Source organism: Bos indicus x Bos taurus, chromosome 10, assembly GCF_003369695.1.
Source record: "Bos indicus x Bos taurus breed Angus x Brahman F1 hybrid chromosome 10, Bos_hybrid_MaternalHap_v2.0, whole genome shotgun sequence".
In the NCBI taxonomy this organism is placed as follows: Eukaryota; Metazoa; Chordata; class Mammalia; order Artiodactyla; family Bovidae; genus Bos; species Bos indicus x Bos taurus.
In genome coordinates, this window is record NC_040085.1 from 86213877 (window position 1) to 86225510 (window position 11634).

General features: G+C 44.9%; 1 protein-coding gene across 1 annotated transcript in view; it reads left to right on the forward strand.

The window, feature by feature from the left end:
- Window positions 1–10185, forward strand: part of TSHR (thyroid stimulating hormone receptor) — a 150157-nt gene extending 139972 nt beyond the window's left edge. The window contains exons 9-10 of the mRNA XM_027552584.1: window positions 5518–5706; window positions 6757–10185. Coding sequence (XP_027408385.1) covers window positions 5518–5706; window positions 6757–8167 — 1600 coding nt within the window. The 3' untranslated portion in view covers window positions 8168–10185. The remainder of the gene's footprint in view (window positions 1–5517; window positions 5707–6756) is intronic.
- Window positions 10186–11634: the final 1449 nt, after the last annotated feature.

Here is an 11634-nt window from a genome sequence, read left to right on the forward strand (position 1 = left end):
AGAGACTCCCACTGGAGAGAGTGCAGAGACTGAGAGAAGCCTGAACTTCAATCTGCAGGCCATGGGTTTCAGGCTGGAAAGCAACAGGATGAGATTCAAGTTTTAGAAAGAACATCCTCTCCTAAGTCTGAAGGCAGAGTTAGTAGACACTTTCTGGGAGATGAGTTAGGAAGTCTATGCAAAACTCTGTTGAAATGTAATTCAGACCTAAACCAAAATGGTAGTGATAAGAACCATGACTCTGCAGACATATAAACAGCTGACCTGACATCTGATTTGGGCTCTAGCTCAATTGCATTTTACTGTAAATATTCATGGCATGAATATTTTTTTTTCCATTTATGTTCCTTTTTAAATTATTTGATGCTATACTGTGCAGTATTTTACGGAACACAGTGTATAACTTTACATAGTCACATCTTTCACTATTTCTGCCATAATTTGTAAATTGGACACAATGCCTAAAAAGGCTTTTATGTGTATATATATACACATATATCCCCTTCCTCTTGGACTTTCTCCCACCCCTCCTCAGTTCAGTTTAGTTCAGTCACTGAGTCCTGTCTGACACTTTGTGACCCCAATGACTGCAGCACGCCAGGCCTCCCTGTCCATCACCAACTCCCAGAGTTTACCCAGACTCATGTCCATTGAGTCAGTGATGCCACCCAACCATCTCACCCTCTGTCATCCCCTTCTCCTCCCACCTTCAATCTCTCCCACCCCTCCAGGTCATCACAGAGCACCAAGCTGAGCTCCCTATGCTTTATAGTGGTCCCCAGTAGCTATCTTTTTCACAGGTGTATATATGCATGATAGCCTATGTATGTGGCATGAATATTGAGCAAGGACAAGAGAGAATCCACAAGGATGCAAGTCCTGGAAGATGGTAGTTGGTAGGCAGGAAATAAAGAAATGCCAGTAGGCTTAAAGGGAAGAACCATTCCATCATCTTGAGAGAAGAGGCGATGCGTCCATTGAGAAGTGTAGGGAGCTCCCCCCTTCCTCCCTGCGATCTCTAGATCTCTGCAGGGGAACTGAAACTGTTTCTCAAAGGGTGAGGGGCTGCAGCTGTTCCCCTTGCTTGACTCTGGAAAGGTTGAAGGAGCAGGCATGAAGTGGCTTGCATCAGGAGAGTGCAGCATCTCAGGGCACTCTCGGAGCAGCGGGCTTAATGGATGCTTAGAGAGACATCGAGTGGCCCCTGCCCATGGGGAGGGAGATGGCTCCAGATCGATCCTAGTATTAAGTGGATCCAGTTTGGGCTGCAAATGGCTTTGGCCCTTGAGACGAGGTTGGAGAGGAGAGAAAGGCCACGGATCTGCAGGGCGCTGGCAAGCATGGGAGGAAGGGTAGACGTGATTCACGGTACGTTAGGAAGTCACTGCAAGGTTTTGAGCAGGAACGCGACCTTGCTTCACTCATATGTGACGACTCCCCTGGCTACCGTGTGGAGAGTGGTTTGGAGGCAAGTAACTGACAAGACCACTATAGGAGCAAGAGATGCTATTAGCTCAAGCCATGAGGCTCAGAATCTCCTGCCCTTGAATCTACCGATGCTCCTGGAATGGCCTCTCTCCAGATGATCTCTCTCATAAGTAAGCCACCATTTTGTGAGAAGCTCAAACCACTGGGAGAAGCCACATCTGCAATCTCAGCTGAATGCAGGGTTGAGCCGTCTCAGCCCTGACACCAGAACATGCAAGTGAAGCAGTCTGACGGAGCCCCCAGCCACTGAGCCACCCTAACCACCGAGTCTGCCCAGCTGAGCCCCAGACAGCAGGAACAGACACAAACCATCCCCTCCACACCCTGTTCTAAATCCTGGCCCATAAAAGCTATGCTTATAATACAAAATGGTTTGATACCACTTAGTTTGGGGGTATTTTTGTCATGCAGTAACTGGAACGGTTATTAAAGTGGTTCCTTAAGAAATATCTTTTAAAATGCAGACACATTCCTTGGAAGGATAAACACCTTCAGATGAACACTCACAACCAGTGTATCCAACAGACAGCAAAGCAGAGAAAGGGAGCCAAGAGATGCTCTCTTGTTTCACTGACAGAAAAGAGACACATAAGTGGCTTCCAGAAAACTGGAGGCAGAAAGGTGGCCACGCCACAAAGACAGCACAGTTAAAAGAGAAAGGTATGCGTCAACAGGACAGGCAGGAGAGCAAAGTCCAACCGCATTTCCCTCACAGCTGTGCTTCATTCCTCAACTCTTTCACCGGCTAGGAAGTTATTCATATATGCCTGTTTTCCAAAGGTTAAAAATCACCTGGAGGTCATAAAACAACAAGCACAAAGAGCAATTGTTACCCCCCCAGGGAAGTTTGGGAAATGCCAATATATGGATTTTTAAATTTTTAAAACTATTTATTTAGCTGGGCCAGGTCTTAGTGGTGGCACATGGGATTTTCGCTGCATCGTGAGGAACTTCTGTGGTGGTGCCCAGACTCTCTAGTGGTGGGGCACGGCTCTGGGACGCACGGGCTCAGAAGCTGCAACGGAGGGCTTAGTTGCCCCCTTCCATGTGGGATCTCAGTTTCCCAACAGGGGATTGAACCTGCATCCCCTGTATTGCAAGGTGGACTCTTAACCACTGGGCCATCAGGGAAGTCCCAGAAATAAAAAGTAAATATAAAACAAAATGGTAAACATGATACCCTCCCCCAAGAATCACAGTTCCACAGTGAATAGAGTTAACACGCAAATCTCATGTTAATAAAACTCACGTAGCAAGTTCTCCCCTTCATGGATCACAGCTCTCTGGTGGCAAAGAGGCTTGCATAGGTCAATGAAATTATGAGCCATGCCTTGTAGGGTCACCCAAGACAGACACGTCATGGTGGAGAGTTCTGACAAAACGTGGTCCCTCCTCGAGGAGGGAATGGCAAATCACTCCAATATTCTTGCCTCGAGAACCCCATGAACAGTGTGAAAAGGCAAAAAAGATATGACCCCAGAAGATGAGCCCCCCAGGTTGGAAGACGTCCAACATGCTACCAGGGAAGAGAAGAGAAATAGCACCATACAGAAGGCTGAGCGCCGGAGAACTTACGCTTTCAAAGTGTAGTGCTGCAGAAGACTTGTGAGAGTTCCTTGGACTGGGAACAGGTCAAACCAATCATTCCCAAAGGAAATCAACCCTGAATATTTATTGGAAGGACTGTTGCTGAAGCTGAAGCGCCAGTATTTTGGCCACCTGATGCGAAAAGCCAACTCATTGGAAAAGGCCCTGATGTTGGGAAAGATTGAAGGCAGGAGGAAAAGGGGGTGACAGAGGATGAGGTGGTTCAATAGCATCACCAATTCAACGGACATAAGTTTGAGCAAACTCCTGGAGACATGAAGGACAAGGAAGCCCGGCATGCAAAAGTCCATGGTCACAAAGAGTCAGATACAACGTAGCAACGGAACAACAGCAGCAAGTTCTAGCAGCCTTGAACCTTGAGAAGGTAAATCCCAGTAAAGTTCAGTTACCGTGATGTGGAGGAAGAAGCTGTAAATATTGGAATTCATTTGCTAATCAGTTTAATATTCCGTGCTAATTATATGGCATATAAAAATATGAGTATAAAAAGAATATGTAATGAACACTGATAAAATATAAAATAAGAGAGGCACTAGGTTAAATATTTGTGGTTTATTCAATCCATTATTCAATGCAAGTAAAAATGATGGAGCAAGATACATAAGCTGGACTCTTGAACAGAGAAAAGAGCAGAAAATGTCTACAAGCCACGAAGTAATGCTACCTTAGTAACTAACACTAATGTCTACACTCTCCCAGCTTCACTATCTCCCCCACTGTTTTTGGAAGTACCTTGAATCTCATTTCAGATTGTTAATATAAACAGTAGATCTTCCCTGTAGCTCATATGGTAAAGAAACTGTCTGCAATGCAGGAGACCAGGGTTTGATCCCTGGGTCCAGTATTCTTGCCTGCAGAATCCCATGGACAGAGGAGCCTGGTGGGGTACAGTTTGTGGGGTCACAAAGAGTCGGACATGACTGAGCGACTAACACTACTTCTACTGAGTCTCATTTCAGATTGTTAATATAAACACTAGAGTTTTCTTTCCAGGAATACATTTAGAATCTTGTAAAGAATGGTGAAATTGACCTGTCATGAATTTACCATGTAACTGGTTATGACTCCTAAGCTCTGTATCATTAGAAGATTTTCATGATACTGGTATTGATCCAGATCAACAAGTAATTTATCAGTCCCCAAACCCTAGTCCCCACAGAGACTGGGAGCAACAGGCCCTTTGAGCCTGTTCAGATTTATTCTCTTGCCTCCTGAGATCCGTTAGTAGTTATATGGTGTAGTTTTCCAGAGTAAAATTGACAACTGTCTCTGATTCCAAGAGTTTGTGTGTGTTGCAATGGGTAAAACAAAATGTCTGATGTACTATTTATTATTTTTATTGATACTGGAGTTCTAAGCAATAAACATGAGAGTCCCAGGAATAAAGACGTGGATGTAGAGAACAGACTTGTGGACACAGTAGGGGTGGGAGAGAGTGGAATGAACTCAGGAGTAGCACAGAAACATATGAACACATATACATATATATAGATATATATATACATATATACACATATACATTACTTTCCCAACAGAGGTCCGGATAGTCAAGGCTATGGGTTTTCCAGTAGTCTTGTATAGATGTGAGAGTTGGACTATAAAGAAAGCTGAGTGCTGAAGAATTAATGCTTTTGAACTGTGGTGTTGAAGAAGACTCTTGAGAGTCCCTTGGACTGCAAGGAGATCCAACTAGTCCATCCTAAAGGAAATCAGTCCTGAATATTCATTGAAAGGACTGAAGCTGAAGCTTCAATACTTTGGCCACCTGATGAAAAGAACTGACTCATTTAAAAAGACCCTGATGCTGGGAAAGACTGAAGGCGGGAGGAGAAGGGGACGACAGAGGTTGATGAGATGGTTGGATGGCATTACCGACTCGATGGACGGGAGTTTGAGTAAGCTCCAGGAGTTGGTGATGGACAGGGAGGCCTGGCGTGCTGCAGTTCATGGGGTCACAAAGAATTGGACACGACTGAGCGACTGAACTGAACTGATATACACTACCATGTGTAAAATAGCTAGCTAGTGGGAAGCTGCCATATAGCACAGGGAGCTCAGCTCGGTGCTCTGTGATGCCCTAGAGGGGTAGGGTGGGGACGGGGTGGGTGGGAGGGAAGCTAAAGAAGGAGGGGATATATGTTCATGTATACATATAGCTGATTCACCTTGTTGTAAAGCAGAAGCTAATACAGCACTGTAAAGCACTTATACTCCCGTCTAAAAGTTTATTAAAAGGGGAGTCCCTGGTAGCATATCAACTTAGAAGCATATTATCCCTCCTTAGACCAGTGGCTGTGTGTAATATCTCAGAGGGCATGTTCAGTAGAAGGCTAATCAGTCATCTCCCTGTGAATCTCAGACCTGTCTGAATTCTAAAAGGTCCTGGTTGCTCACCCTCTGATCACTGTGTCTCCCTCTCAGGGACATCTCTTATACCAGTGTCACAGCCCTACCATCCAAAGGCCTGGAACACCTGAAGGAATTGATAGCAAGAAACACTTGGACTCTAAGGAAACTTCCTCTTTCCTTGAGTTTCCTTCACCTCACACGGGCTGACCTTTCTTATCCGAGCCACTGCTGCGCTTTTAAGAATCAGAAGAAAATCAGAGGGTAAGTGGCAGTGTCTGGATTAAGTAACAAAAGGTTTTGGTGGAAGATGAATTAATATCTGGGTATGAGGAAGAAGTTATGTTGTTTGCAAAACAGGTGGAGAAGAATTTGGAAGCGTCCGTAAGAAACATGAAGTCCATGGGACACAATGACTCTGCAGACCAAAAGTGTTTATAGATAAGAAATAAGGCTTGTATCTCTGGATCAAAGCAGAGGAGGGGAGGATTTTAGGCAGTGATGCAGGAGAGACAGGAATGATTTCTCATGAACCTCCAAACAAGGTAGAACAGGCAGTCCGCTGCAGATTTTAAACACCACTCCATAGACGAATCTGTGCAGCAGCTGAAGCCATCTAAAGAATCTCTTTGGGATCAACCTGGTGGGCTAGTGAAACACTAAAGCTTACTTCTGTAAGCAGTCCTGCACAATAGTGTCCCTTATTCATCTGTTCAGTAAACATTTATTGAGCACCTGTTATGTGCCCGGCACTGTCCTACCCACAGCAATGAATAGGACAGACCAGAGCCTTCTGGCATTTTGTTTACATTCTAGCATGGAAGTCAGAAAAGAAACAGGCAAACAAGTAAGATCTCAGATAGTGCTACGAGGGAAATGAGCACAAGGGGCAGACAGTTTATTAAAGAAGAGGAAGAAAGGCTCTTCTGAGGAAAGACAATTTGAGTTGTCGCTCACTTTCCCATTCTATACAATAATAAACCAATACTCACAGACCTTCCCAAGGTGAAATAACCAGGAAATAGTAGAATCAGGTCCTAACCTAGGCAGACTGGCTCTAGTATCCATGATTTTTTTTATTTTTTTAAATCACTGCTGTTCTTGAACTGGTTGCAGAAGAGCAATAAGGACAGCACGTCAGTGGGTCATACTTGGGGAGGGACAGTAACAGGAAATGGTGCAGGAGAGACAGGCCTGACCGGATCCTGTAGAATCCTGTGTATCACACTATGTAGTCTGCACATTTTGCTAAGTGTGGTGGGGACCATTAGTGGGTTTCCAACAAGTGGTGACTTTCTATCCACTGCCTTGCAGAATCCTTCAGTCTTTAATGTGTAACGAGAGCAGTATTCGGGGCCTGCGTCAGAGAAAATCCGCAAGTGCTTTGAATGGTCCCTTCTACCAGGAATATGAGGATCTGGGTGATGGCAGTGCTGGGTACAAGGAGAACTCCAAGTTCCAAGATACCCACAGCAACTCTCATTACTATGTCTTCTTTGAGGAGCAAGAAGATGAGATCATCGGTTTTGGCCAACAGCTCAAAAACCCCCAGGAGGAGACCCTGCAGGCCTTTGACAGCCATTACGACTATACCGTGTGTGGGGGCAGTGAGGACATGGTGTGTACCCCCAAGTCGGATGAGTTCAACCCCTGTGAGGACATCATGGGCTACAAGTTCCTGAGAATCGTGGTGTGGTTTGTGAGTCTGCTGGCTCTCCTGGGCAACGTCTTCGTCCTGGTCATCCTCCTCACGAGCCACTACAAGCTGACCGTCCCACGCTTCCTCATGTGCAACCTGGCCTTTGCAGACTTCTGCATGGGGTTGTATCTGCTCCTCATCGCCTCCGTAGACCTCTACACTCAGTCTGAGTACTACAACCATGCCATTGACTGGCAGACAGGCCCTGGCTGCAACACAGCTGGCTTCTTCACCGTCTTTGCCAGCGAGCTGTCTGTGTACACGCTGACGGTCATCACCTTGGAGCGCTGGCACGCCATCACCTTCGCCATGCGCCTGGACCGCAAGATCCGCCTCTGGCACGCCTATGTCATCATGCTGGGGGGCTGGGTTTGCTGCTTCCTGCTCGCCCTGCTCCCTTTGGTGGGAATAAGCAGCTATGCCAAGGTCAGCATCTGCCTGCCCATGGACACCGAGACTCCTCTTGCCCTGGCGTACATTATCCTTGTTCTGTTACTCAACATCATTGCCTTTATCATCGTCTGTGCCTGTTACGTGAAGATCTACATCACAGTCCGAAATCCCCACTACAACCCGGGGGACAAAGATACCAGAATTGCCAAAAGGATGGCTGTGTTGATCTTCACTGACTTCATGTGCATGGCCCCAATCTCTTTCTACGCTCTGTCGGCCCTTATGAACAAGCCTCTCATCACCGTTACCAATTCCAAAATCTTGCTGGTCCTCTTCTACCCACTTAACTCCTGTGCCAATCCATTCCTCTATGCCATTTTCACCAAAGCCTTCCAGAGGGATGTGTTTATGCTGCTCAGCAAGTTTGGCATCTGTAAACGCCAGGCTCAGGCATACCGGGGTCAGAGAGTTTCTCCAAAGAACAGCACTGGTATTCGGGTCCAAAAGGTTCCCCCAGATGTGAGGCAGAGTCTCCCCAATGTGCAGGATGACTATGAGCTGCTTGAAAACTCTCATCTAACCCCAAAGCAGCAGGACCAAACCTCAAAAGAGTATAAGCAAACAGTTTTGTAAGTGGTACAAGGACTTAGGCTGGTTTTTTGAGCATCATTCCAACCATCAACACAACACGTGGCTGATCTAATCTGTAGATAATGTTCATGTCTGGAGAGGGACTAGCAGTAACCTAATCATTGCCTCCAAGAAGGAAGAGAGGCAACCGGCGTGTCTGAATTCCAGGTGATATCACAGTAATCCATACTTCCTGGAAGATTTACTGGATGTTAAGTGCAGCGATGACACTGTGTAAAATGCTTAATACATATCAACTGAGCCATGTTGACATTGCACTTTCTCACTTTTATATAGCATTTCATACTAAAGATTTAGCAAATGGCAAATGCTATTAACTTGGTTGGTGACCACAAGATAAAACTGACTCCGTGTTGGTTCAGTTCAATTTCACGCTCATTGATACAACCCAAGAGAGTTTGATTTTCACGAAACTGAAACGTCCAAGAGGACATCATACAAGGAACAGCCGTTTTGACACATGAAGGGGAGGAGAAGGCTTTGTTTTTTTTTTCTGACTCTGAAACGTAATCATCTCTTCACAAGAATCTACCTGATGGGAACCAACTGTTGCCTGGGAAAACTGGCAAGATTTCAGCTGTTGTGGCTGAGCAAACTAAGAAGTGCTCTTCTTGGCCAGTCTTCTGGCATTAAAAACATGCATTCTAGAAAGTATTTCTAAATGGCAAGTGGGAATTATGAGCTGGGCATTCTAGATCACTTGCTTATTAATAAAGCAGGCTGGACATCCATTTACTGTTGGACCTTGGCCAACTTACTGGGCCTCTGCAGTCTGTAGAAATGAAGGAGCTTAACGGCCTCTTCCAGTTTTAAAACTCCATGGATAACCCTCCCCCTCAAAACATAGGTTGCCATGAGGAAGAGAGAGAAAAACAATAAGGAAGCAGAATCTGTTTTTCCCATCTTTCAGCACTGCCATCTCCTTCTCTTTGGAGCCTAGACATGTGACCCAGGAAATGTTTTCTTTGTTTCATTTTTTGGTTATGATCTGAACCAGAAATTCTAGTAAATGACCAACATATCAAGCTGGCTCTGAATCACTCATCTAATTCCTAGACCTACACAGCTATCATTATCAGGCCAAAAGCAGGCGGATACACACAGTATAATGAATAAATAACATAAAAGGTGGTTTTTGCAAATGCTGGTTAGTTACTACTTCACTGTGAAAATTCACTTGAAACATTTAACTTGTCTTCGGGGATTGGCTAAGTAAAGAAATATGATACAACACTAAAACAATCAAGACAGGTTTCTACTCTCTGAAACTGTCAGCTTTTTCCAATCTTGTTGACCACTGGACATTAAAGTCTATATTCCCCAACAGTGCTCCCTTACTTAATATGGACAGGATTTTTATCACAGATGTATTCTCCAGGTTATCTGTCAAGACAGCCCCTTAATTTCATTCTAAGCAGAGACAGCATTTGCTTCTCAGTGCTCATGAAGCACACTATGGATTAAAACCACAGCATGAATTAAAATCTTTTGTTAAGTCTGTGGAGCAGGGTTGGTGGGCCCAATGGGCCCCCAGAGATGGTGACCCTGACTCACCTGGAATCTCTCAATAGCCATACACATTCCTGATTATCATTGAGATGTGGATTAGACATTTCAGTAGAAATGATATACACACCTAAAGTCATGACTTATTCACAAATTAATTGTAACTAATGAAATTAAACAAATGTGTTACCTTTGACATGTGCTTTTCATCTGTGACATCTTGAAACATCACATTCTGATAATGTTTTACCTTGAGTAGTTGAAATAATACATTCCTAGAAAAAGTAACTTCTACAGATTTGTTGCTAAAGTTTGCATTTGTGACATGAAGTAAATTTTCTTCCTGTGTGCTGAGTCCTAAAGTATTTCTTTTATAATCTGTGAGCTAAAACTAAAGACAGGAAAACATTGGGTAATAAATCGTCAGGCGAGTGTGTGCTCCTCGGTTCTGTCTCGTCACAACAAAGATTTGGAGCGATGGACATTAAAGCCCTCAGCGCATCACAGCTCTCGGGTCTTGGACAAACGTGTTATAGCTCTTAGACGAATCAGTGTTACAGCTCTATTTTATTTAGAAGATAGCAGGAGAATCCATCCTCAAAGCGTGAGGGCATGCCAACCCAAAGACACAAAAAAGAAGAGTGGATGAGCGCACCAGCGTGTAGGGGAGAGAGAGAGCCCTTTGGCTCCTCTTTTTATATGTTTTTCCCTCCCCCTGGGCCTGCCCTATGCAAATTGGGCTAGCCAGGAGTGCTGTCGGAAAGGGCGATGGCACTCCACTCCAGTACTGTTACCTGGAAAATCTCATGGATGGAGGGGCCTGGTGGGCTGCAGTCCATGCGGTCACGAAGAGTTGGACATGACTGAGCAACTTCACTTTCACTTTTCACTTTCATGCACTGGAGAAGGAAATGGCAACCCACTCCAGTGTTCTTGCCTGGAGAATCCCAGGGACGGGGGGAGCCTGGTGGGCTGCTGTCTGTGGGGTCGCACAGAGTTGGACACAACTGAAGTGACTTAGCAGCAGCAGCAGCAGAAGTGCTGTTTGTTCTATCTGAAGTTCTCACTCCGGTCCTCAGACCTTCCTTTGACCTTTCTTTGTTCTATTTTCACGGGCTTTTCTCTACCTTGTCTTTTAGCCACCGCCATTTTAGACTCCTGTTTTCTATTCTAACTACCTAATAAATCCATATCAAAAAATTATTGACTACGAATAACTTAAGTATAACATTGTATCTTGGTTGTAAATGGTCTTTATGTGAAAAAATTTACTCATGGTAAAATAAATTATGATTCACTGACAGGCAATGACATCTAAGAGAAAAAAATGATTGGTATTTACCCTTGGAATTTATATAGTGCTCTGTGGCTCAGCTGGTAAAGAATCTGCCTGCCATGCGGGAGACCTGGGTTCAATTCCTGGGTTGGGAAGATCCCCTGAAGAGGGGAATGGCTACCCACTCCAGTATTCTGGTCTGGAGAATTCCATGGACAGAGGAGCCTGGCAGGCTACAATCCATGGGGTCACAAAGAGTCAGCCACAACTGAGCAACTTTCAGTAAGCAATGAAAACGCTATGTGTTAGACACTCAGTCATGTCTCACTCTTCGGGACCCCACGGACTGTGGCCCACCAGGCTGCTCTGTCCGTGGGTTTCTCCAGGCAAGAATACTGCAGTGGGTTGCCATTCCCTTCTCCAGGGGATCTTTCTGACCCAGGGATCAAACCTGGGTCTCCCACATTACAGGCAGATTCTTTACCACCTAAGCCACCCGGCTAGCCCTTAATGAAGATAATACATCTATTAATACAAGACCTGGTCAGAGTTAGTTTAACTTGGTAACTACCTAAATATTTCAGCTATCTAAATGTGGAACCAAGTCATAAAGACAAATAGCCTCAGGTCAGTCACACAGATGTCACAAAATTCATGCCCTAAGGTT